The 27,563-nt window shown below is 40.7% G+C and overlaps 1 protein-coding gene across 1 annotated transcript; it reads left to right on the top strand.

Annotated features, from left to right (window-relative positions):
- Positions 1-403: 403 nt before the first annotated feature.
- Positions 404-22,030, top strand: LOC111079654 (probable small intestine urate exporter). The gene is given in 5 exon segments (XM_022374910.2): positions 404-678; positions 680-708; positions 711-872; positions 1,230-1,283; positions 21,792-22,030. Coding segments are annotated over 5 exon segments (759 nt in total).
- The last annotated feature ends 5,533 nt before the right edge of the window (positions 22,031-27,563 follow it).

Below are 27,563 nucleotides of genomic sequence, written 5' to 3'. Positions count from 1 at the left end.
GTTGTACATTTGGTACCTGATCGCGTTCTTTTGTTTCCAGTGGGCAGTTGGGCTCGCAAACTTCCGAAAGGTATTTTTGCATTTCAATGCTTTATATTTCCCAGACGGTAAGCTGAAATCACAAAGTTTTCGGGCTTAACTTCTGTTTTAATTATCTTTTAAAAATAGCAAAGTTCTTAACAACCAGACGTAAGACGTGCCCGTTATGTAAAAAAACAAGCGCTACCTCTGAAAAAAGCTTAAAATAAAAATACCAGACTTCAAAATTCAAAAATTCTTAAAAAAAAATGTCTACCATAGAAAAAAAACCATAATTCTTTAAAAAATTTTAAGGCCCCATATCTATCAGAAAAAGTCCGTTTGGATCCTTGAGGAAAAAAAGTTCGAATTGTCGAGTAGTGTTATGTGGATTTTTATATTATCACAGTTCGGATGGCCATATGTATTTTATACTACGGGCACTTTAGGACTTGGATGGTGTTGATAATGGTATTTGCTCGCTTATAACACACCTCGTGAATATCCTCGTATTACTAAAGAATAACTAAATTACATTCAGCTAAATGTTAGTAAAGAGGTAAAAAATACCAAATTAAAAGTACCATGGCTGCAAAAATTTAAGTCTTTGACAGCTTGGGAAATTGCAATTACAACATTTTGAAGGATATTCCTGAATTATTTTTATTGTAAATGGACCCACATTTATGGGCATATGAAATTTTAAACAATTGGTTTTCTATCGGGAATGCCTTTTATTTGTTTATACTTCTCATCGGACCTGTTTTGTTATATTGCTTATATTGTTATATTTTGCAAAGTCTTAAATCTTACCAAAGATGTTGCATGAGGAGCAAATGCTCGCTCAATTTTCAGTACGGTCGCGCGGGGTATTTCTTCCATTCTCCTTTAGGCTAGCCTTTGACTATGCTTTCAGCTTCGTCAATGCCTCGGCCCGCGTCGAGTCGAGCGACAGAATACACCAACAAAATATGAAGTCTGACGACGGGAATAGGTCCAGGGCCTGAGCTATCTCGAGGTGGCTCGGCTCGTTTCTTACGAACAGACAAAGCCGTCGGGCAGCAGAGCTGTCGGCATAGCCAAAAAGAGAATTGAAACCCCGCGCGCTCCCTCTGTCCAAGGGGCACACCGATAAGCTCTCCATAGAACAGCTTTTTGGTCGCTCATGCAGCATCTTGGTATTGTATAGTCCTTGATCTTACTAAAGCGAGCGTTATCACAGATCATTCCAGGGTTATTAATTTACTGTATAGCATATGTAGATAGTACTACCTGACACGATTTTTCCCCAAGAAACCAAACTAACTTTTTCTGAAAGATTTGGGGCTTAGAAATTGTTTGATGATATTTTTTTTTCTATTGCAGAACTTCTTTTTTTTAAAGCCTTTTCTCAGAGGTAATAATTGTAATAAACTTTGCCATTCTGAAAAGCTAATTGATGCAGCTATAAATTTAACCCAAATTTGGTCGCTTCTTTAACGCCATGGATAGTGCAACATATTCGGCCTCCGTACTGCTACGGGCGACCACACTCTGCTTCTTGGATTCGAATGAGAATGCAGCCCCTGCAGCAAAGAAGGCCCAACCGCTGTATGATTCTGATTCGCTTGCCCAATCTTCGTCCACAATGGTAATGAAACTGTCGATCAGCCGTGCTGCTCAGGTATCGAAGCACACGTTTGGCAGCGACTTTATATTCAGTGTGGGGATGGTGATAGCCAGATACATCAGAGACCCAATCAATGATTGATAGCCCACCTGATTCACATGTAAGCAGGATTGTCGCATTTTACTTGATTTCCTGCCTCTAGTGGTGTAGCATTTGGCTTACAGCACTGCATAGAGTAATCTCTGAGTAGATCGTCTATATACTGCTTGTGGCCAACTCCCACGCTTCTGGTATCGCCATCTTTCTCCACTTCCATGCCTAGGAAATGCTTTAGTTGTCCGCCATCGACCACAACAATAATTCAAAAACGAGAAGGAACGTGCGAGTCGCTTCTATAGACGCGACTCTACTTATACCCGTACTCAGTCAGTATATACATTTTTGAGCTTACGATTTTTTAGAATTTAAAATTTAAAAAAAAAAAATTTTACATTTTACATTTTTTTGCTACATCTGTTATCTACATCTACATCTACAATGTATATTCCACATCTAACATGTAGATTGTACATGTACCATTTATATTCTACATCTCCTCCGCTAAGGGTTGCTCGCGCACTGAACGCGGCAGAGTGTGCGAGCGAGAAACAGAATGAATAGCGTGTCTCTGGCAGGGGGAAGGCAGAGTAAGCAACAGAAATTTAATTTCTTCATTTTGGCTATAATTATGATCCGATCTAGTTCAGATTCGGCAATCTGGTAGATATGGTCGTTCTCTACGTTACTGCGTTTTTAGTTTTATCGTAACTTTAAAAGTGTGCCTGCCACAGATTTTCGTCTTTTGTGGGGGCGGAAGGGGGCGGGGCGAAATTTTGAAATACACTTGTAGCAGTGTGATATCACATGAGTCTGGGAACCAAATTTGGTTTCTCTAGCTCTTATAGTCTCTCAGATCTAGGCGCTCATCAAGACGGACAGACGGACATGGCTATATCGACTCGGCTATTGATGCTGATCAAGAATATATATACTTTATGGGGTCGGAAACGTTTCCTTCTCTGCGTTGCACACATCCACTTTTACCACAAATCTAATATACCCCTTAACTCTTTTTTGAGTACGGGTATAATTAGTAGAAATTTTTCTAGTATACAAATCCGGCTCGCTTGGACCTGATAGAAAACCAAGCTTGATGAGTGTAGAATGGAGTTTCTCGTTAAATTCCCTGCCGCTCTGTTTCAGCCCATACAACGATTTGTGCAACTTCAGCACACGCTCAGGTCAATAAATTCCTCCGGCTGACGCATCTAGATGACATCATGTAACTCGCTATTAAGATACGCTGAAGAAACGTCCATTTGGTGCATATACCACCCGTGTTCTGCAGTCAACGCCATAACCAGCCTGATCGTTGAGAATCTGGCAACAGGTGAAAAAGTCTCGGTGAAGTTGACTCCGTATCGCTGAGCACAACCCTTGGCAACAAGTCGTGCTTTGAAGCGCTCGACATTGCCATCCTTGTTACGCTCTATTGTGTATACCCACATACATCCGATTGGTTTTTCACCATTTGGTGAAAACAACTAGAGACCAAGTCTTATTTTTTAGAAGACTGTTCATTTCCGTTTTCATTGATGCACGCCAGTCCGATGCATGAATACTCGTCAATGCCTCATTTTCATTAGCAGGGACAATAATATCTTCAGTCTATATGGTGTTCAGCATGTGATATTCCTTCGCTGTATACACCTAGGTCTCTCGCGACCCCTTCGTGCTCCTTCTGAGATCGTCTCGCCGACGACCGACTGTCTGTCATCGTCATCTCGATCTGAACCTTCTGGCTCCTCTGTGTTTCGCATATCATCAACATCAACTAAGAATTTATCCTCACTAGCCACGTCAAGGGCCTCTTCGTCCGGAATAGAATGTTGTAGATGCTAAAAGTTGCGTCAGGACATATTCAGCAGCACTCGCCGAAGAATTGCGATTCTTGTACAGGGTGTTCTCGATGAAAATTACATCTCGTGCCTCAATCACTTTCTGTTTTTCGGGACTATATGCCTTTGCTGTTTCAGAATAACCGACCAAATAATGTTCTTCGCCTTTTGGCGAAAATTTTTTATGGTGAGTTTTATTGAAAAGAAAGGCCTTCGCACCAAAGATCCGCAGATGGCCGACACAGGGCTTCCTTCCCGTCCACACTTCAAACGGTGTCATTTGAGGTAAAGTTGAAGATTCTGCACAGTTAAGCAAATATGCAGCAGTTTTTATTGCCTCTGCCCAGAATCGCTCGTCCAATCCTGCATGAAATAGCATGCTGCGTGCCATTTCTACCAATGTACGATTGGCTCGTTCCGCGACACCATACTGTTGTGGGGTATGAGGCACCGTTGGCACAGAAATGACTCAAACGCGTCGCTCAAGTATTCGCGACCTTAATCTCTTCTCAAGAGTACCACTTCTTACCCGATTGCTTGACTGTGACTGTGAGTGTGACTGATGAGTGCAGGATGTTAATTCGGTTTTTTTTTTTCTTTTGTGTTATGGGGTATACTTGCGGGTTCGGTGGAGTGTGATGGTGTGAGTGATGTGTCTATGACATGTGTGATGTTGTATATCAGGGGGGTTGTTGCGGCTTACGGATATTATCAGCCCAAATGTAGGCCATCGTGAGCTTCTCGTCTCACGCTCTACCGACTGAGAGGCCCGGGCTGATGTCCTTCGCATGGAACACTCCTATCCGTGCCTTCTGCAGCGTCTCCAGTTCATATAAGCTGTTTCCTAAGCTCCGGACCAATCTGCACTTTGAAATTGCTTAATATGAAGTTCCGCTTATACACTTCCTGTCCAGGTAAGTACCGGATCTCTCTGGCCTTTCAATCATACTGCTCCTTCGATCTCTTGTAGGCCTCATGCGAATTCTTCCGGACCTCATCGTGGATGATCTCCTGCTGGTCTTGTCTTACCACGAGTGATACTTGCGCGTCGTTCAGGGCTCCCAGTCTCCGTGCTAGTTTGTAGTCCCGCCCGCTGGTAAACATGTGCTGTCCGAGCAGCACAAAGTATGGTGATGTGCCGATGTCTGTGTGTATCACACTCCGGGCCGAACACTGTATCTCCGGCAGCTTCTCATCCCAGCGTGTTTGATCTTCGCTGACATAAGTGCGGATTGCTGCGAAAACGGTCTGATTTACGCGTTCTGCCGTGTTCGCCTGTGGTGCATAATTCCCCGATCACAAGAACTGTGCAAACTCGGCTTATACAAATTGCTTCCCGTTGTCCGTGCGTATCACTTCAGGAACGCCAAACTGTGCGAAAACCTCTTCATCAAGGAATTGGATTACGGCCGCCGAAGTGGCTTTGGGCAAGGCCGTCAGCCAAACAAACCGAGACATAAATAAACTCCCTCTCTCCAAAAAAAAACTACTATTCTGATGACCTTCCTATTACCTACTTCTAAAATTGTCTCTTAACAATCCTAGCGAGGATCTTCAGTCCCCAAAAATATGAGCTTCCAGAACAATAAGCAAACAAAGACAAAATTCTTTACTCCAAACAATTCACACTCGATTTATTGGGTGAGACGAGAGACCACTGCAACGTATCGTTGCTGCAGTTGAGCGAACCATCCCTTTTCCCTCGCTATTAATCTCCGCTTCTTTTTCTCTTCGGAGTGCCAACTCCTCTTGCTGTTTTTTTCCAGACCACAGCGGTTCCCCCGAGTCGGAAAACGATGCTGATGCCCTCTCGGCATCGCACGGACCACAACCCGACAGACCCACGATGTCTCTTCCTGTTTTTTCTGACCAGATCCGTGGATTCCTCGAGTCGGACAACGGCGCAAATGCCCCTAAGTCACCGCATGGACCACAACTCGCGAAGTCCACTCGTCACTTCTCTGTGGCCTCCACGAGTCGGGCAGCAAGGCTGACTACCTCTTCTGACTACCACCTCGAGTTCCTCCTTTTTTATTCATTGGTCCGCAAATGTCAGTATGCCAATCCAAGAACGTTGTTTGCACGGCTTGCACTAGCTTTTGGGAATTGCTTTGCACAAATTTTGAATTTTTCGCAGGTTTCACACACCTGGCCATTCATATCATGTAATGTACTGGTTTTAATGCCGTTGACCATTTTTTCACAAATCATATTTTTTGGGCTTCCATAGTTTAAATGTCCGAAACGATCGTGCCGCAAGTTTACCGGATTTGTTTGTACATTTAAACATTTGTTTTCTTGATTTTGAAACGAGAACAAATCGTTTTGCTTTTTTACCACCAATATGGCGACGCCCCTATTGTTTTTCATACGCGCTTCTGTCTTTGTAAATTCAACAGAGAAACCATTTGCGATGGCCTTGGTCACTGACATAAAATTGCATTGCAATTCCTTCACATACAAAACGTCGACAAGTTTTATGTGGTGTGAGGTCCTATTTCAGGCTGTGGTAAGCATCAGTCTGTCCAGGGTCCGCTACAAGAAAATTTGTAGATTGCTGGTTTTTGGTTTTGCTGGTGTTTATTATTTTTATTACTTAATTCTTTGTGGGTTTGTTTACGATGGATTATTCGCGGATCTTGTTACTTGGCCTGTGAGCCGGTGGACTGCTTAGTCAGTGACTCGTGTTCGGGCTGATGGACTGCCTAGTGCAGTGTCTTGGGTGTGTGATTGAGGGACTGCGTAGTGCAGTGTCTTGGGTGTGTGACTGAGGGACTGCCTTGTGCAGTGTCTTGTGGTTGGGCTGATGGACTGCCTGTGTCTTGTATTCGGGCTGATGGACTGCCTAGTGCAGTGTCTTGTGTTCGGGCTGATGGACTGCCTAGTCTTTCGGCCGATCTTGGCCCTTTTATGCAGCTGGCGATCGCACCTGAGACCCGGAAATAATTAATTCTTGCTGACTTAAGGTTATTGGGTAATAATAATTGTAGGGTGTGGTAACTAGGTCGAAGCTTGGTGCTTCTTTGACAATTTTTAGTGAGGCAGTGTGTTTTTGCTGAGGCTGCATCCCGGAAGGTGCGGGCTGCAGTTGGAAATTGGGTTTTTACTACCTCCGCATCGCGAAGGTGATATCTGTGATTCGGGTCGGTAGGTCGATAATTTTATGCTAGCTTGACTTATTGTGAAATAACGCCAATGATACTTCCTATGTAGGCCGTCGATTGCGAAATGTCCCAAGAGGTGGGGTGTTTTAAATTATTGTGTGGACAAGAATGTGTAGAGTTGTTGGTCGAGAGTTCTTAATTAATTGTGAGCGTTGCTTAAGACTATTTTATTTCCGGGGTGCTGACACACCGCTATTTGTGGAGAACCGTGGCTAGAGCCATGGTTCGCTAGCTCTGGGTATATCAGTTAGATTATTGTCTCCCGCCAGCGTGGATGCGCTGACCCTCCGCCGTTTGTGACGAGCCATGGCTAGAACCATGGTTCGTTACAGTGGCTATTTTCCCAAATAAAATCTACTGTACCGTGACCTTCAGCTTCTATGAAGCTATATCCCGCTAAAGCAATTCGCTATTTGTGCTTAGTTCCGAAAAACGAGAACTGCTCTACACTTTGACGCCTTGTGTCCACGACGACCAAACGACCAGGAAATTATGCCACTCGGCATATGTTTTGTTTTCTTCTGTCCGTTTTCGTTATTCGTCTATTGTTTTGACGACTACCAAATTTCTAACACCCGAACCGAACGCTCTTTGTTCACTTTTCTCTGCGCATTCTTGATTTACCTTGCGCCTTTCTCCTTCTTCATGAAGCTTTATTTTGAGATAGTTCAAATTTGTCAGACAGTCACGTGTCTCCATTGCTACCACAAAATTTTCGTAGGCAGGCTCAATAGCAACAGAAAAGACAAAATTTTGTCAATTTTTTTTCTTTCAGTTTTTCCACGATAGCACAAAAATTATTTACGTGATCTATTACCGATTCGTTTTCGCTAATTCTGACGAACAACAACTGCTTTAAAATGCTTATGCGACGCGCGGGGCCTGGTGGCATATGGATACCCACCAGAACTTGATACACAGCATAATACTCACAAGAGCCTTCTCGTCTTTTAAATCAAACTGTACCTTCTGCGCATCATTATCTTAATTTTTACTTCTCGACCGCACAATACTGACCACAGCTTAAAGTGTATTAGCACACTTTTCATTTGGATTACCCACGCTCTATTATTCTCATTGTCGAGCTTATCGATTGAATGGAAAGACGAACCCATCGCAATCGATCGAGTCACAATTTCAGAGTCAGAAAAATCACTTTCAAACGCCGCTCAGTGGCTCTTTTTCCGAAAACTCGTTGCAAAAAGACGGATTTCGTGTTGTGTAATTTGTCAAAACTTTTGTCACACTTTAATTAGGAATTGATCAAGCTATTTAAAAACAAAATTTTATAATTTACAACATTTTTTTAGGATTTTTAATCGTTGTTCAAATTTTGATCATTTTCCTGTTTTTGAAAAATGAAGAAAAAGGCAAAGGCTTAAAAGGCAAAGTCAAATGCATTCTTCTCAAAAACTACTCAAGCTGGGAGAAAATTGTTTTTTTCTTAGTTTAAGGAACAAATTTAAAATATGAATATTTTATTAGATTTTTTAAGAAACGTCATTGTTTTCACTATTTTCAATTTTTAGCGGCATATTAAGAAAAGTCCATATTTAGGCAAGTATTGGACTGCAAGAAATAATAGTGGCGATATTCAGGAACAAACAAACCATTGCCACATTTGCAGCTTTAAGCAGATATTAGTTATTTTCCATTCCAACCCATGCTAACTAAATGGCCCTGAAGTAGTCGGCCATTCGAGAGCGCTGCACAGAGGTTGCTCAATATATTCTTTGTTTCAAATTCTAACTAGCCAACAATTAACAAACACATTCATAACGTATAAATGCGTAAATTGCTATATACATATATTTATATGCAGTTAATTAAATATTTTCATATTTAACGAAACAATTTTCCCTATTTTCAAATGGGGCAACCATTTCGGAGGAATATAATAATTTGAAGTACGGAACGGTTCTCATCCGGGAAGCTAACAGAAAGTTGAACAAATCTTCGTTTTGTCGCTTTTCTTATGAACTATAGGTGTTAGTCATTTGGTGGGAAAGCTTTTCTTGCATAGTTTTCAAAAACGCTTCGATTGCATCTCTATTTCATGATGCAAAAGCTTTAAAAAATCGATAGCAGGAAAATTCCATTATTTTACGTTTAATTGTTCTAGGTTTTTACTTGCCGCTGCCCGGGCGTTCTGGCTATAATTACGATCCGATCTAATTCATATTCAGATATGGGCATTTTCTACGATACTGCGTTTTTAGTTCTCCTGCTGGTCTTGTCTTACCACGAGTCTTGTTGCGCGTCGTTCAGGGCTCCCAGTCTCCGTGCTAGTTTGTAGTCCCGCCCGCTGGTAAACATGTGCTGTCCGAGCAGCACAAAGTATGGTGACGTGCCGATGTATGTGTGTATCGCACTCCGGACCGAACACTGTATCTCCGGCAGCTTCTCATCCCAGCGTGTTTGATCTTCGCTGACATAAGTGCGGATTGCTGCGAAAACGGTCTGATTTACGCGTTCTGCCGTGTTCGCCTGTGGTGCATAATTCCCCGATCACAAGAACTGTGCAAACTCGGCTGATACAAATTGCTTCCCGTTGTCCGTGCGTACCACTTCAGGAACGCCAAACTGTGCGAAAACCTCTTCATCAAGGAATTGGATTACGGCCGCCGAAGTGGCTTTGGGCAAGGCCGTCAGCCAAACAAACCGAGACATAAATAAACTCCCTCTCTCCAAAAAAAAACTACTATTCTGATGACCTTCCTATTACCTACTTCTAAAATTGTCTCTTAACAATCCTAGCGAGGATCTTCAGTCCCCAAAAATATGAGCTTCCAGAACAATAAGCAAACAAAGACAAAATTCTTTACTCCAAACAATTCACACTCGATTTATTGGGTGAGACGAGAGACCACTGCAACGTATCGTTGCCTGCAGTTGAGCGAACCATCCCTTTTCCCTCGCTATTAATCTCCGCTTCTTTTTCTCTTCGGAGTGCCAACTCCTCTTGCTGTTTTTTTCCAGACCACAGCGGTTCCCCCGAGTCGGAAAACGATGCTGATGCCCTCTCGGCATCGCACGGACCACAACCCGACAGACCCACGATGTCTCTTCCTGTTTTTTCTGACCAGATCCGTGGATTCCTCGAGTCGGACAACGGCGCAAATGCCCCTAAGTCACCGCATGGACCACAACTCGCGAAGTCCACTCGTCACTTCTCTGTGGCCTCCACGAGTCGGGCAGCAAGGCTGACTACCTCTTCTGACTACCACCTCGAGTTCCTCCTTTTTTATTCATTGGTCCGCAAATGTCAGTATGCCAATCCAAGAACGTTGTTTGCACGGCTTGCACTAGCTTTTGGGAATTGCTTTGCACAAATTTTGAATTTTTCGCAGGTTTCACACACCTGGCCATTCATATCATGTAATGTACTGGTTTTAATGCCGTTGACCATTTTTTCACAAATCATATTTTTTGGGCTTCCATAGTTTAAATGTCCGAAACGATCGTGCCGCAAGTTTACCGGATTTGTTTGTACATTTAAACATTTGTTTTCTTGATTTTGAAACGAGAACAAATCGTTTTGCTTTTTTACCACCAATATGGCGACGCCCCTATTGTTTTTCATACGCGCTTCTGTCTTTGTAAATTCAACAGAGAAACCATTTGCGATGGCCTTGGTCACTGACATAAAATTGCATTGCAATTCCTTCACATACAAAACGTCGACAAGTTTTATGTGGTGTGAGGTCCTATTTCAGGCTGTGGTAAGCATCAGTCTGTCCAGGGTCCGCTACAAGAAAATTTGTAGATTGCTGGTTTTTGGTTTTGCTGGTGTTTATTATTTTTATTACTTAATTCTTTGTGGGTTTGTTTACGATGGATTATTCGCGGATCTTGTTACTTGGCCTGTGAGCCGGTGGACTGCTTAGTCAGTGACTCGTGTTCGGGCTGATGGACTGCCTAGTGCAGTGTCTTGGGTGTGTGATTGAGGGACTGCGTAGTGCAGTGTCTTGGGTGTGTGACTGAGGGACTGCCTTGTGCAGTGTCTTGTGGTTGGGCTGATGGACTGCCTGTGTCTTGTATTCGGGCTGATGGACTGCCTAGTGCAGTGTCTTGTGTTCGGGCTGATGGACTGCCTAGTCTTTCGGCCGATCTTGGCCCTTTTATGCAGCTGGCGATCGCACCTGAGACCCGGAAATAATTAATTCTTGCTGACTTAAGGTTATTGGGTAATAATAATTGTAGGGTGTGGTAACTAGGTCGAAGCTTGGTGCTTCGTTGACAATTTTTAGTGAGGCAGTGTGTTTTTGCTGAGGCTGCATCCCGGAAGGTGCGGGCTGCAGTTGGAAATTGGGTTTTTGCTACCTCCGCATCGCGAAGGTGATATCTGTGATTCGGGTCGGTAGGTCGATAATTTTATGCTAGCTTGACTTATTGTGAAATAACGCCAATGATATTTCCTATGTAGGCCGTCGATTGCGAAATGTCCCAAGAGGTGGGGTGTTATAAATTATTGTGTGGACAAGAATGTGTAGAGTTGTTGGTCGAAAGTTCTTAATTAATTGTGAGCGTTGCTTAAGACTATTTTATTTCCGGGGTGCTGACACACCGCTATTTGTGGAGAACCGTGGCTAGAGCCATGGTTCGCTAGCTCTGGGTATATCAGTTAGATTATTGTCTCCCGCCAGCGTGGATGCGCTGACCCTCCGCCGTTTGTGACGAGCCATGGCTAGAACCATGGTTCGTTACAGTGGCTATTTTCCCAAATAAAATCTACTGTACCGTGACCTTCAGCTTCTATGAAGCTATATCCCGCTAAAGCAATTCGCTATTTGTGCTTAGTTCCGAAAAACGAGAACTGCTCTACACTTTGACGCCTTGTGTCCACGACGACCAAACGACCAGGAAATTATGCCACTCGGCATATGTTTTGTTTTCTTCTGTCCGTTTTCGTTATTCGTCTATTGTTTTGACGACTACCAAATTTCTAACACCCGAACCGAACGCTCTTTGTTCACTTTTCTCTGCGCATTCTTGATTTACCTTGCGCCTTTCTCCTTCTTCATGAAGCTTTATTTTGAGATAGTTCAAATTTGTCAGACAGTCACGTGTCTCCATTGCTACCACAAAATTTTCGTAGGCAGGCTCAATAGCAACAGAAAAGACAAAATTTTGTCAATTTTTTTTCTTTCAGTTTTTCCACGATAGCACAAAAATTATTTACGTGATCTATTACCGATTCGTTTTCGCTAATTTTTACGAACAACAACTGCTTTAAAATGCTTATGCGACGTGCGGGGCCTGGTGGCATATGGATACCCACCAGAACTTGATACACAGCATAATACTCACAAGAGCCTTCTCGTCTTTTAAATCAAACTGTACCTTCTGCGCATCATTATCTTAATTTTTACTTCTCGACCGCACAATACTGACCACAGCTTAAAGTGTATTAGCACACTTTTCATTTGGATTACCCACGCTCTATTATTCTCATTGTCGAGCTTATCGATTGAATGGAAAGACGAACCCATCGCAATCGATCGAGTCACAATTTCAGAGTCAGAAAAATCACTTTCAAACGCCGCTCAGTGGCTCTTTTTCCGAAACTCGTTGCAAAAGACGGATTTCGTGTTGTGTAATTTGTCAAAACTTTTGTTACACTTTAATTAGGAATTGATCAAGCTATTTAAAAACAAAATTTTATAATTTACAACATTTTTTTAGGATTTTTAATCGTTGTTCAAATTTTGATCATTTTCCTGTTTTTGAAAAATGAAGAAAAAGGCAAAGGCTTAAAAGGCAAAGTCAAATGCATTCTTCTCAAAAACTACTCAAGCTGGGAGAAAATTGTTTTTTTCTTAGTTTAAGGAACAAATTTAAAATATGAATATTTTATTAGATTTTTTAAGAAACGTCATTGTTTTCACTATTTTCAATTTTTAGCGGCATATTAAGAAAAGTCCATATTTAGGCAAGTATTGGACTGCAAGAAATAATAGTGGCGATATTCAGGAACAAACAAACCATTGCCACATTTGCAGCTTTAAGCAGATATTAGTTATTTTCCATTCCAACCCATGCTAACTAAACGGCCCTGAAGTAGTCGGCCATTCGAGAGCGCTGCACAGAGGTTGCTCACTATATTCTTTGTTTCAAATTCTAACTAGCCAACAATTAACAAACACATTCATAACGTATAAATGCGTAAATTGCTATATACATATATTTATATGCAGTTAATTAAATATTTTCATATTTAACGAAACAATTTTCCCTATTTTCAAATGGGGCAACCATTTCGGAGGAATATAATAATTTGAAGTACGGAACGGTTCTCATCCGGGAAGCTAACAGAAAGTTGAACAAATCTTCGTTTTGTCGCTTTTCTTATGAACTATAGGTGTTAGTCATTTGGTGGGAAAGCTTTTCTTGCATAGTTTTCAAAAACGCTTCGATTGCATCTCTATTTCATGATGCAAAAGCTTTAAAAAATCGATAGCAGGAAAATTCCATTATTTTACGTTTAATTGTTCTAGGTTTTTACTTGCCGCTGCCCGGGCGTTCTGGCTATAATTACGATCCGATCTAATTCATATTCAGATATGGGCATTTTCTACGATACTGCGTTTTTAGTTCTCCTGCTGGTCTTGTCTTACCACGAGTGATACTTGCGCGTCGTTCAGGGCTCCCAGTCTCCGTGCTAGTTTGTAGTCCCGCCCGCTGGTAAACATGTGCTGTCCGAGCAGCACAAAGTATGGTGACGTGCCGATGTCTGTGTGTATCGCACTCCGGGCCGAACACTGTATCTCCGGCAGCTTCTCATCCCAGCGTGTTTGATCTTCGCTGACATAAGTGCGGATTGCTGCGAAAACGGTCTGATTTACGCGTTCTGCCGTGTTCGCCTGTGGTGCATAATTCCCCGATCACAAGAACTGTGCAAACTCGGCTGATACAAATTGCTTCCCGTTGTCCGTGCGTACCACTTCAGGAACGCCAAACTGTGCGAAAACCTCTTCATCAAGGAATTGGATTACGGCCGCCGAAGTGGCTTTGGGCAAGGCCGTCAGCCAAACAAACCGAGACATAAATAAACTCCCTCTCTCCAAAAAAAAACTACTATTCTGATGACCTTCCTATTACCTACTTCTAAAATTGTCTCTTAACAATCCTAGCGAGGATCTTCAGTCCCCAAAAATATGAGCTTCCAGAACAATAAGCAAACAAAGACAAAATTCTTTACTCCAAACAATTCACACTCGATTTATTGGGTGAGACGAGAGACCACTGCAACGTATCGTTGCTGCAGTTGAGCGAACCATCCCTTTTCCCTCGCTATTAATCTCCGCTTCTTTTTCTCTTCGGAGTGCCAACTCCTCTTGCTGTTTTTTTCCAGACCACAGCGGTTCCCCCGACTCGGAAAACGGTGCTGATGCCCTCTCGGCATCGCACGGACCACAACCCGACAGACCCACGATGTCTCTTCCTGTTTTTTCTGACCAGATCCGTGGATTCCTCGAGTCGGACAACGGCGCAAATGCCCCTAAGTCACCGCATGGACCACAACTCGCGAAGTCCACTCGTCACTTCTCTGTGGCCTCCACGAGTCGGGCAGCAAGGCTGACTACCTCTTCTGACTACCACCTCGAGTTCCTCCTTTTTTATTCATTGGTCCGCAAATGTCAGTATGCCAATCCAAGAACGTTGTTTGCACGGCTTGCACTAGCTTTTGGGAATTGCTTTGCACAAATTTTGAATTTTTCGCAGGTTTCACACACCTGGCCATTCATATCATGTAATGTACTGGTTTTAATGCCGTTGACCATTTTTTCACAAATCATATTTTTTGGGCTTCCATAGCTTAAATGTCCGAAACGATCGTGCCGCAAGTTTACCGGATTTGTTTGTACATTTAAACATTTGTTTTCTTGATTTTGAAACGAGAACAAATCGTTTTGCTTTTTTACCACCAATATGGCGACGCCCCTATTGTTTTTCATACGCGCTTCTGTCTTTGTAAATTCAACAGAGAAACCATTTGCGATGGCCTTGGTCACTGACATAAAATTGCATTGCAATTCCTTCACATACAAAACGTCGACAAGTTTTATGTGGTGTGAGGTCCTATTTCAGGCTGTGGTAAGCATCAGTCTGTCCAGGGTCCGCTACAAGAAAATTTGTAGATTGCTGGTTTTTGGTTTTGCTGGTGTTTATTATTTTTATTACTTAATTCTTTGTGGGTTTGTTTACGATGGATTATTCGCGGATCTTGTTACTTGGCCTGTGAGCCGGTGGACTGCTTAGTCAGTGTCTCGTGTTCGGGCTGATGGACTGCCTAGTGCAGTGTCTTGGGTGTGTGACTGAGGGACTGCCTTGTGCAGTGTCTTGTGTTTGGGCTGATGGACTGCCTGTGTCTTGTATTCGGGCTGATGGACTGCCTAGTGCAGTGTCTTGTGTTCGGGCTGATGGACTGCCTAGTCTTTCGGCCGATCTTGGCCCTTTTATGCAGCTGGCGATCGCACCTGAGACCCGGAAATAATTAATTCTTGCTGACTTAAGGTTATTGGGTAATAATAATTGTAGGGTGTGGTAACTAGGTCGAAGCTTGGTGCTTCGTTGACAATTTTTAGTGAGGCAGTGTGTTTTTGCTGAGGCTGCATCCCGGAAGGTGCGGGCTGCAGTTGGAAATTGGGTTTTTGCTACCTCCGCATCGCGAAGGTGATATCTGTGATTCGGGTCGGTAGGTCGATAATTTTATGCTAGCTTGACTTATTGTGAAATAACGCCAATGATATTTCCTATGTAGGCCGTCGATTGCGAAATGTCCCAAGAGGTGGGGTGTTATAAATTATTGTGTGGACAAGAATGTGTAGAGTTGTTGGTCGAAAGTTCTTAATTAATTGTGATCGTTGCTTAAGACTATTTTATTTCCGGGGTGCTGACACACCGCTATTTGTGGAGAACCGTGGCTAGAGCCATGGTTCGCTAGCTCTGGGTATATCAGTTAGATTATTGTCTCCCGCCAGCGTGGATGCGCTGACCCTCCGCCGTTTGTGACGAGCCATGGCTAGAACCATGGTTCGTTACAGTGGCTATTTTCCCAAATAAAATCTACTGTACCGTGACCTTCAGCTTCTATGAAGCTATATCCCGCTAAAGCAATTCGCTATTTGTGCTTAGTTCCGAAAAACGAGAACTGCTCTACACTTTGACGCCTTGTGTCCACGACGACCAAACGACCAGGAAATTATGCCACTCGGCATATGTTTTGTTTTCTTCTGTCCGTTTTCGTTATTCGTCTATTGTTTTGACGACTACCAAATTTCTAACACCCGAACCGAACGCTCTTTGTTCACTTTTCTCTGCGCATTCTTGATTTACCTTGCGCCTTTCTCCTTCTTCATGAAGCTTTATTTTGAGATAGTTCAAATTTGTCAGACAGTCACGTGTCTCCATTGCTACCACAAAATTTTCGTAGGCAGGCTCAATAGCAACAGAAAAGACAAAATTTTGTCAATTTTTTTTCTTTCAGTTTTTCCACGATAGCACAAAAATTATTTACGTGATCTATTACCGATTCGTTTTCGCTAATTTTTACGAACAACAACTGCTTTAAAATGCTTATGCGACGCGCGGGGCCTGGTGGCATATGGATACCCACCAGAACTTGATACACAGCATAATACTCACAAGAGCCTTCTCGTCTTTTAAATCAAACTGTACCTTCTGCGCATCATTATCTTAATTTTTACTTCTCGACCGCACAATACTGACCACAGCTTAAAGCGTATTAGCACACTTTTCATTTGGATTACCCACGCTCTATTATTCTCATTGTCGAGCTTATCGATTGAATGGAAAGACGAACCCATCGCAATCGATCGAGTCACAATTTCAGAGTCAGAAAAATCACTTCAAACGCCGCTCAGTGGCTCTTTTCGAAACCGTTGAAAGACGGATTTCGTGTTGTGTAATTTGTCACAACTTTTGTTACACTTTAATAGGAATTGATCAAGCTATTTAAAAACAAAATTTTATAATTTACAACATTTTTTAGGATTTTTAATCGTTGTTCAAATTTTGATCATTTTCCTGTTTTTGAAAAATGAAGAAAAAGGCAAAGGCTTAAAAGGCAAAGTCAAATGCATTCTTCTCAAAAACTACTCAAGCTGGGAGAAAATTGTTTTTTTCTTAGTTTAAGGAACAAATTTAAAATATGAATATTTTATTAGATTTTTTAAGAAACGTCATTGTTTTCACTATTTTCAATTTTTAGCGGCATATTAAGAAAAGTCCATATTTAGGCAAGTATTGGACTGCAAGAAATAATAGTGGCGATATTCAGGAACAAACAAACCATTGCCACATTTGCAGCTTTAAGCAGATATTAGTTATTTTCCATTCCAACCCATGCTAACTAAACGGCCCTGAAGTAGTCGGCCATTCGAGAGCGCTGCACAGAGGTTGCTCAATATATTCTTTGTTTCAAATTCTAACTAGCTAACAATTAACAAACACATTCATAACGTATAAATGCGTAAATTGCTATATACATATATTTATATGCAGTTAATTAAATATTTTCATATTTAACGAAACAATTTTCCCTATTTTCAAATGGGGCAACCATTTCGGAGGAATATAATAATTTGAAGTACGGAACGGTTCTCATCCGGGAAGCTAACAGAAAGTTGAACAAATCTTCGTTTTGTCGCTTTTCTTATGAACTATAGGTGTTAGTCATTTGGTGGGAAAGCTTTTCTTGCATAGTTTTCAAAAACGCTTCGATTGCATCTCTATTTCATGATGCAAAAGCTTTAAAAAATCGATAGCAGGAAAATTCCATTATTCTACGTTTAATTGTTCTAGGTTTTTACTTGCCGTTGCCCTGGCGTTTTGGCTATAATTACGATCCGATCTAATTCATATTCAGATATGGGCATTTTCTACGATACTGCGTTTTTAGTTCTCCTGCTGGTCTTGTCTTACCACGAGTGATACTTGCGCGTCGTTCAGGGCTCCCAGTCTTCGTGCTAGTTTGTAGTCCCGCCCGCTGGTAATTATAATTACGATCCGATCTAAATCATATTCAGATATGGGCATTTTCTACGATACTGCGTTTTTAGTTCTATCATATCTTTAAAATTGTGCCTGCCGCAGATAATCGTCCTTCGAAGGGTCGGAAGGGGGTGGGGCGAAATTTTGAAATACACTTGTAGCAGTGCATTAGTCCGGAAACAATATTTGGTTGCTCTAGCTCTTATAGTCTCTGAGATCTAGGCGCTCATCAAGACGGACAGAAAGACATATAACACTAGTCAACACGATTTTTCCTCAAGGAACAAAACGAACTTTTTCTTAAAAATTTGGGGCTTAGAAATGGTTTGATGATAATTTTTTTTTTTTCTATGGCAGAACGTTTTTTTGAAAATTTTTTGAAAACTGGTATTTTTTTTATGCTTTTTTCAGAGGTAGCGCTTGTTTTTTTCACATAGCTCTAGAATCTTACGTCTGGTTGTAAAGAACTTTGCTATTTTGAAAAGATAATTAAAACAGCTAGAAGTTAAGCCCAAATACTTTGTGATTTCAGCTTACCGTCTGGGAAATATAAAGCATTGAAATGCAAAAATTATGATTTTTGTGCAGTATTTTTTACGAAATTTTGACTTTAAAAACTCAGGAAAAGTCGAAAAAATTATATCCTGTGTCCTCTATTTTTTTGTGTATAGGTGCATTAATTTGGCGTCGTTCAAGGTATCGCTCATTAAAATCTATGAAGAGACTTTGGAGCTAAAAGTTAACTAAACCTAAAATATGAAAAAAATGAACAAAAAATACCTTTTGGAAGGTTGCGGGCCCAACTGCCAATTGGGAACAAAGCAAACGAGCAAGGGTTGTACATTTGGTACCTGATCGCGATCCCAATTCCCAATGGGCAGTTTCCTGAGTTTTTAAAGTCAAAATTTCGTAAAAAATACTGCAAAAAAAACATTATTTTTGCATTTCAATGCTTTATATTTCCCTAACGGTAAGCTGAAATCACAAAGTATTTGGGCTTAACTTCTAGCTGTTTTAATTATCTTTTCAAAATAGCAAAGTTCTTTACAACCAGACGTAAGATTCTAGAGCTATGTGAAAAAAACAAGCGCTACCTCTGAAAAAAGCATAAAAAAAAATACCAGTTTTAAAAAATTCTTCAAAAAAAAGTTCTGCCATAGAAAAAAAACCATAATTCTTTAAAAAATTTTAAATCCCCATATCTATCAGAAAAAGTCGGTTTGGATCCTTGAGGAAAAAAAAAGTTCGATTTTGTCGAGTAGTGTAATCGGCTATTGATGCTGATCAATAATACACTCTGCGTTACACACATCCACTTTTACCACAAATCTAATATACCCCTTAACTCTTTTTGAGTACGGCTGTAAAAATTTAATCTATCGGAAAAAGTCTGTTCTGTTCAAAGAGAAAATAAAAAGTTAAATTTTGTTGAGTATTGTAATTTTTTGTAATTTATTGTAAATGTACAATGAAGTTTCTTGAACACATACATTTGCAAATAAAGAATCCGAATTACCTCATGACCTAATACCAATAATATTAATCCATAAAGCTCACACAAAACCCTCTTAATGACTTTAGGTTGGGCAACAATTTTTTTTTGCACCGGTGCCATTTCCTAACTATCTACGCCGCTGCTTCTTATACAACAAGAATTGTTGGAAAAGGAAAGGAAAAGGAAAGGAAAAAAAAGATGACAGCGCATTTGAGCACAACCCTTTTTAACCGCTATGCTCCGGATTTCGTAATTTTTTGCGATTACGCTTTTGGAAAAATTCGCACGAATTAAAATTGTGTGCACTCTGGTTTTCGTAACTTTTTCCGATCGATAGTGTTTCATTCCCAAATTATTGCGAAAGTTGTCTTGAAAAAAATCTCTGTTTGGTTTGAAAATGGAAATATTTTAGTTAAATATACCATCGTTTTGGCAATCGCATTATAAGTTACCCAAAACAAAACAAAAGTTCGGTAAATTAAGAAAAGACGATATTTTTCCCCATGCGATATTGATATCACTATTTTTTCGGTGCGGAAGGTGCGGAAAAATGATGCGAGGCTTTTACACCAAAGCCGCATCTTTTTCGAAGCATCTGTCAGCTGTTCGGCCTACTACTTCAAAAGAGTAGAGAGAGAGTACAAAAAGAAGAGAGCAAAAGCATTTTTATTGAAATTTAAAGAAATTATCAAAATAATGAGCGATTTATTCTTAAGTATGGAAAACGGTGCATTTGGGAGTATCACTACGAGCACCCAATAAGCCCGAATAATTTCAGTATTTTGTAAAAATACTGGACAGAATACGGCAACACTTGCCAATGAAGCGCCGCATGATTAAATATACGGCCACATCATTGTCTTCTTCTATCCACAGGGCCTTATGGGCACCACTGTCGCATGTTCCATTTATCGGAAAAATACAATGTTGCAGGCCGGTGTAATAAGGCTATTAGGTTTATTTTGCTAAGGTTAATGTTAATAGCCTTTTTACACTGGGCGCGTCTGCTGTCGATATCGGAATAGACGCAATGAAGTAGAAAAGACGTTTAAATTGGCAGACGTGCGTCTTGAATTTTGATTTGGGTGCTTGATGACAAGGAAAGAAAGAAAAAAAAGAACATGGACGAAAGAGAATTGATTCTCATATTTATTTATTATTTTCAGACATTTCTTTTTAGAATTTGTGGGAGTTCTTCTTCAAATTATGAAAACCATCGAAGTTCGTCTCCAGCAGTGTCTTAATGGCATCAAGGGGTCCCAAAAATTTCGTATGATAATAATACAATCAGTTTTAAGTATTTTATTTAATGATTTCATGTATATTTTCGCCTCTTTGCACAACCATACATTTTTAGCGCCAAAATTTGATTTTTAATCTACATTTTTTTGTTGTTATTAGTGGTGATAGTTGCGCTGATAGCCAGAAAAGTACAAAAATGTGCTGTTAATCGCAAAAGCAATCGAACATATCGAATAGACACTTATGAATAAGAGACCGACGCAACTTTTAACCACCTCTTATGCTTCACCTATGAAAAAAAAAGTGCGTCTCCGGCAAAACGCAAAAAAGCATGACGCTGCACCAATGTAAACAGCCTATAAATTTGGTCCTTTAGAAATGAATTTATTAAATACATAAGGATATACGAAAATTAATATTTTATTACATAAATATAAACTTAAAAGATCAGCCGAGATGTTTATATTTATCAGGGCAACAACAAATAGTGGATTCATTCGAACAGCTGTGGCAGGCCGAATTGGCTATCGATAAGTCTCTGTCATTTAGGGTCAGGGTCATTTAAGTGATTATTATATTATATTATGACATTAAGAGTTTGACCGAACAATAATAGAGGCCTTTTGTATAAGCTGGAACTAACGCGTTGGTACAACAGAAGTACATTTTGCGCTTAACTGTACAGGGAGTAAATAAATCGACTTTTGTGGATTCCAGAGCGCCTTGAATATAGTTATATTGAGGAAAACGCTCCTCGATCAAACAATTATGTTTAACAGAGACTTATCGATAGCCAATTCGGGCTGCCACAGCTGTTCGAATGCAGGATGTTCAAGGATCGGGGTGTGTCAATCTCCAGTGAGCTAATTATACTCGGTGCGAAGAAATTTGCTGTAATCCAAGAATAATGCGAAAGTCGTGGGGGTTCAGTTGAGTACTAGCCAATAACTATTTATTCGGTTTCTAAGTGCATGAGCACTGAGCATAAGCGGGCTTCTAATGGGGTGAATTCAATTACAAATTTAATGCAAGAGCGTAGCAAAGAGAGTAAGAATGAGCGTAAGGTACTACAACGCGAGGGTCATTTAAGTGATTATTATATTATATTATGACATTAAGAGTTTGACCGAACAATAATAGAGGCCTTTTGTATAAGCTGGAACTAACGCGTTGGTACAACAGAAGTACATTTTGCGCTTAACTGTACAGGGAGTAACTAAATCGACTTTTGTGGATTCCAGAGCGCCTTGAAATCAAAAGTATGAATTTTTGTTGAAAAATAAAACGCAAAATTAATGTGAAAACCGGAGCCTGCCTGAATATACATCTTTTATTATCAATTTGGTTTATAGTGGTGATATTTATAACAGGATTCTATGCAGCATCAATGGCAAATATAATTGACTTAGACCCGAATTATTGTCATTCTGCTGCCATAATAGCATTCTGGCAAACTATTCATATGTCCACGTGTTTTATTTCACCATTAACAGCTTGATTTATTGTAACTCGAGATGTGAATTTTAATATATATATTCTATATATATAAAAATGTTTTGTTTGTACCTCCAACATCTATGCATTCGAAAAGTACAGAACCGTTTGATCCCAAATTTATACAAACTATAGAGTCAGCTTTAAATTTTTTTTTTATTTACTTAAGCATAGTATCCAGCAGTACGGAATCGAAAAATTCCTGTCAAACTCAATATAAAAAAAAACTGTGACAGGAATGTTTCGTTTACGTTTTCCTGGAGTGTGTATCAAGCAACACGAGCGGAATTCACAGGTTTATATCGATAGTTGCCTATCGGGACCGTGTGTAGACTCAGAGAAGACCTGATACCCAGCTCAGGAATATATACTTTACAATTTTTCCTGAAGTGAATGGTGCAAGATGTAGGCAAAAACTGTCCGCAAAACTAAAAAGAGAAATGCAAATTATTCTTTTTTGTTTTGCAACAATATATGCCGTCACCAACACAATCACTTCATCATCAGAGTGCATTTTTTTCCTTTTTTAATATTAGCAGAATTTTACAGTTGCCTCTGTTTACAAAACACATCTGATTCATCAACCCTGTTTTAGCTATGTTCCACATCCTCACGGAATAACTAGCAAATTCCTTGCCGCAATTTTCCGCGGTGCTGGAGACAGGCCTTTATGTGAATACAAGCAACCGAAGCTCGGAAAATTTAATAAGCTCTGCACACTTAGCCCCCTGGGGAACGGTGTGAATTTTGCAAGATGTGAAACAGCGATTCATACTGGCACCACCGACCATCCATGAAAAACAGTTGGATGAGCATAAAATAACTAAGATTTGTTCGGAAAATATTATTGTTTATTAAAAAAAAGAATAGATAATAATTTGGCAATTTTGTTGGATGTCGTTCAACACCAACTTAAAATTAGTTTGCTAAACTTAATAATGTTGTTACAAATTAATGAGTCAAAAATAAATGAATACGACGAGGCTCCATCTCCATTAAAAAAATTCCAATAGAATCCATTCGAATTGAATTGAGTTGAGTTATTGGCACACACACAATGAATTGAGTTTATACGAAAGGGAGTGTGTGTGTGCCTCAGACCCCTGCAGTTCCAAAAGTCACTTTTCACTTGTGATTCATTCGGTGAATCACTCATGGCATGTCCTTATCCTGTGATGACTCACGTTTGAAACTCCAGATGAAATTTGATGAAAATGGGCATGTCCGCTTTTGTCACTCGTGAAACTTCATATGAAATTTTCACTGAATTTTCTAGTTATTTCACCGGTGGCTTATACGTATATGCCATGAGTGAAATCACCCGGGACACTTTCGAAAATGTCCTATATGAAATAACCTGTGAAACTTCTCATGAAATTAAAAGGAATTTCACGGATAATTTCATATGAAAAAGAAACCCAAACATAAGAGTAAATATTTTTACACCGATTTTCTAGATTTTTTGTTGATTTAAATATTTTCAATTATCTGTAGTGCCGACTTGATCGGGTTAATAAACACCAATGCTCCTGAAATGAAATAGGCCGGCGGGGCATTTTAAACATTTTATTGCCTCAAATTCCGTTTAGGTTGTACTCCTGGACTACTGTTTCGTCCAGCACACTTTTGAGGCACCTAGACATTGGGTCCTTCTCCAGCAACTTCCGAACTTTTTTGGATCTGTAAATAAATAGGTCAAATTGCATATATATTTAAAAAAATTAAAAATCCAATATTTACAATTACATGGGTTTCCTCGAACAAAAAAAAAAAAAAAAACGCGCAGCGACACGCTCGGCTAACCACGCGGCTAGAATGTTCTAGAATCTAGACATATTTTTTCTAGCGAAACAATGAAACAATTTAATTTAACTAACAACGCACACTGTAATCACTGAACGTTCCCTGCAACTCCTCGATCTCCTCCAACCTTACCACGAGCATATAGTAATCGCAAGCCGACAATTCATTCCCCCAAGTGGCGCTCAATCTTTTGAGGCCTTCGCACAATTTGTCTGGACGTTGATATGCAATGACTGCACCATTAAGTGGCCCATGCGACACCAAGCCGGAGCCTGTTACGGGCGGAACGCAGGCAGAAACGCAGCCCCTCCTCCCGCCCAACATTACATGCGCTGCCGCGTGACGTGCGACGCATGTTATCGAACCGATCGCGAACATGCAGGAACTAGAGCTAAACACAACTAAAATAGCTAAACATTCAAAGATAGCTAAAAAATGTTAGTATTAACGATTTAAGAAGAGGAAGGGAATTTGTGGTGGATATTAAAATACTCTTGCTCTTGCTAAAGCCGGTCGTCTTTTTACCTCGCTCGTGCATTTTCTGCCTTTTTTGCCAATTTAAATCTAAATTAATTACAACTAATTGTGTACATCTTTAAACTCATCATAATTGATCCTTATTTGGGCCAATTATCTGTGTTTCGCTAGTTAACAATTGAGTTAATAACAACTTTATATTCCGAACGTGAAACAGACTTGCGCAAGCAATTTGTTAGTGCTTTTATCCATTCCGCTTTGGATCATTGTTCTCTGTGCTCACCGTTCGTGCGCTTCATCCGTTGCATCGCCTATGAATACACGCTCTGGAGAGCATAGTGCAAGCTCTCTTGCTCTCACTCTCTCTGCATCTGCTTCTTCTTAAATAGTTCTCACGGTGCCTCTGCTTACGTGAGCTTCACCGTTTGTTTTCATCACTTCGCTGGATCGTCTGCAGCTGCTACTGATCGTCGCTTACTCTGCTGCCTGCTCTTTTATTCGCTTACGCTCCCACTTTGCGTTTTCCTTCGAGCACAGTGATTCAATTGCTGTCAAAAATGGCAGTTGTCTGTAGTGCAAAGAAATGCCAATTCGGTGGCAACATAGTCAGCGATTCATTCCTCAGCTGCTGGCAATGCGACAATGTTGCCCATATAAAATGTGCTGGTGGTGGTAATTTTGTACGGCTACACGATCTCATCTCACAACGTATGGGTCTGACTTGGTCATGTTTGGCCTATCGGGAGATTGAGGCCGAAATGCGCACTTTTATGAGACAGATTCGTACTGGTTTTCAGGATATCCGGAAGCAATTTATCGCTCTCAACGAGAAGTTCCTGACCCTGGAAACCCAATTCCTTGGCCTCAAACTCTTGAGTGAATCTCCATACGGAAAATCCCTCATACCGATAACAACAACCTCTTGCAACCTATTGGAGTTGGAACACCCGCTTCTCATCTACATACATCGGAATTCTTTGCTACTCTTAGCGGTCATGCCTCGCCGTTAGTCAATCCGTCATCAGTCGCTCCGGTGTATCTTACACCGAATATCAATGATGCAGTTACATCCATCACTGTCGCCGCTGTGAGTTCTCCCAGTGGTGACGTGCTTGCTGCTGATGATGTCCCCATTGTTCCATCGTTTCTGCCACGAGATCTCTTTTGGGAGTGGCTCCACCTTCGCTCTCTCGCTCGGGACTTCAACTAAGAGCAGTGGTACCTCGAAAGGCTATCTTTGTCTCCCGTCTTATACCGGAGGCTACAATAGAGGATGTTAAACAACATCTTTGCTCTAGACTTAACGTCTCGCTTAATGACATAATTGTGACCAAATTCGCAATATTTCCTCCTTTAAGATTCTTCTTCCTGATTCTTTACTATCTAGATCACTTGATCCGTCTATTTGGCCTGAGCATATAATTATGCATGACTTCATACATAAAGACTCTATCCAGAGTCCCAATATTACTGTCCCTGGTAGTTCAAAAAACTAAATAACCTTATTATCACTCATTACCAGAACGTACGCAGTCTGTTAGGCAAAATGTGTCAAATACATACGAATAGTGCCACTTTTGACTTTGACGTTGTCGCTTTAACTGAAACTTGGCTTAACTCTTCCGTCTATGATCATGAAATTATAGTTCCTAAGTTAAGCACTAATAAAATGGACCGTCCATCTTTTGCTGGTGGGGTTCTGATTGCTGTTAAAACGGATTTCTCATCCGAGTTGGTCCCATTCAACAATATCTATGGCATTGAATTCACTGCAGTCAAAGTTTGTGTTGGATCGGTATCGATCTATTTGACTTGCATTCCTCCCAAATCAGAGGCTGAGGCTTACTCATATCACCTTTCTGCAATTCAGACTATTGTATCTACTTTAGGTTGCAATGATCATATTATTGTCATAGGTGATTTTAACTTACCACTTCTTTCTTGACTGCCTAGTGATGAGTCTAACCTGTTGCTACCTAATCACCACAACGATTTTATCGACGGGCTTACCGATGTCTCCCTTGTCCAAATCAATTCAATAAGAAAGGGATAGACTCTTAGACCTTATGTTTGTTTGTGATGCTGCACCAGCTACGGTCTCCAGAGTAAGTCCAGTATCACTTCCTGAAGTGATCACCTGATTCCTACCATCCAACTTTAGCTATATCCCTTGAGTTTGTCCGATCCAGTTGTGCTACCAATTCCATGGCACCCAGCCGCTTAGTGTTTTCGGAAAACAAATTTTGCTGAGCTAAGTTTTTACCTCTCGCAAGTTAACTGGTCTTTTCTCCACGCGTTACATAACATTGACGAAACAGTCAATTCGTTCTATGATACTATTAACGACGCCATTAAAATATATATTCCTGTTATCAAATCTGTTCCCTCAAAACCTCCCTGGTTCTCCAAGAATTTGTCCTATTTAAAGAATAGAAAAACTAGGCTCTATAAAAAGTATCAGAATACTGGATCTATGTCTGTCTTCACCCAATATTCCTCTGTTCGTTATCAATTCCTGACTGTTAATAGTCTGTGTTATAGTCAATACCTTTCTCGGTGTAAAAAAAATTTCCGTAGTGATCCAAAAAAAATTAAAGCAAATCAAAATATTCTGCTGCTGGTATTGCAAATTTATTTGCCACCTTCTTTCAATCAACGTACTCGTCACATATCTACCACGCATCCACTCCGTATCCCTACCATTTACCTCATGCCAACAGCATTTTTCTGCCCTTCTTTGCGGAAAGTGAGGTTCTAGATGGTTTGTTAACGATTGACATATCATTCTCTGCGTGTCCCGACTTGGTACCAAGTTGTTTTTTAAAACACTGTGCGGAGTCCTTATGCAAACCCTCGACATATCTTTTCAACCTATCATTGGAACGGTGTAATTTGGAACGAATCCTACATCATTCCGCTTCACAAATAGGGTTGATGATCTCACATTGAGAACTACCGAGGTATTGCAAAGCTTTCCGCCATTCCGAAGCTGCTTGAGTTCCTTGTTACCAGGCAATTGCAAAACTTTAGCAAGGCTTTTGACTCCGTGAACCATTCTCTGCTTATTCACAAGCTTTCTTTAATTGGTTTCCCCACTAATCTTCTTGTCTGGACGTTGATATGCAATGACTGCACCATCAAGTGGCCCATGCGACACCAAGCCGAAGCCTGTTACGCGCGGAACCCAGGCAGAAACGCAGCCCTCCTCCCGCCCAACCGACCGAGGGGCGCTGCCGCATGACGCGCGACGCGTGTTACCGAACCGATCGCGAGCATGCAGGAAAGATAGGTGTTAGACTCAAATTCGA

This window comes from Drosophila obscura, unplaced genomic scaffold (genome assembly GCF_018151105.1).
Source record: "Drosophila obscura isolate BZ-5 IFL unplaced genomic scaffold, ASM1815110v1 contig_137, whole genome shotgun sequence".
NCBI classification, from domain to species: Eukaryota; Metazoa; Arthropoda; class Insecta; order Diptera; family Drosophilidae; genus Drosophila; species Drosophila obscura.
The sequence above is the reverse complement of the archived record's forward strand: the minus strand, read 5'-3'. Positions and strand labels throughout refer to the sequence as shown.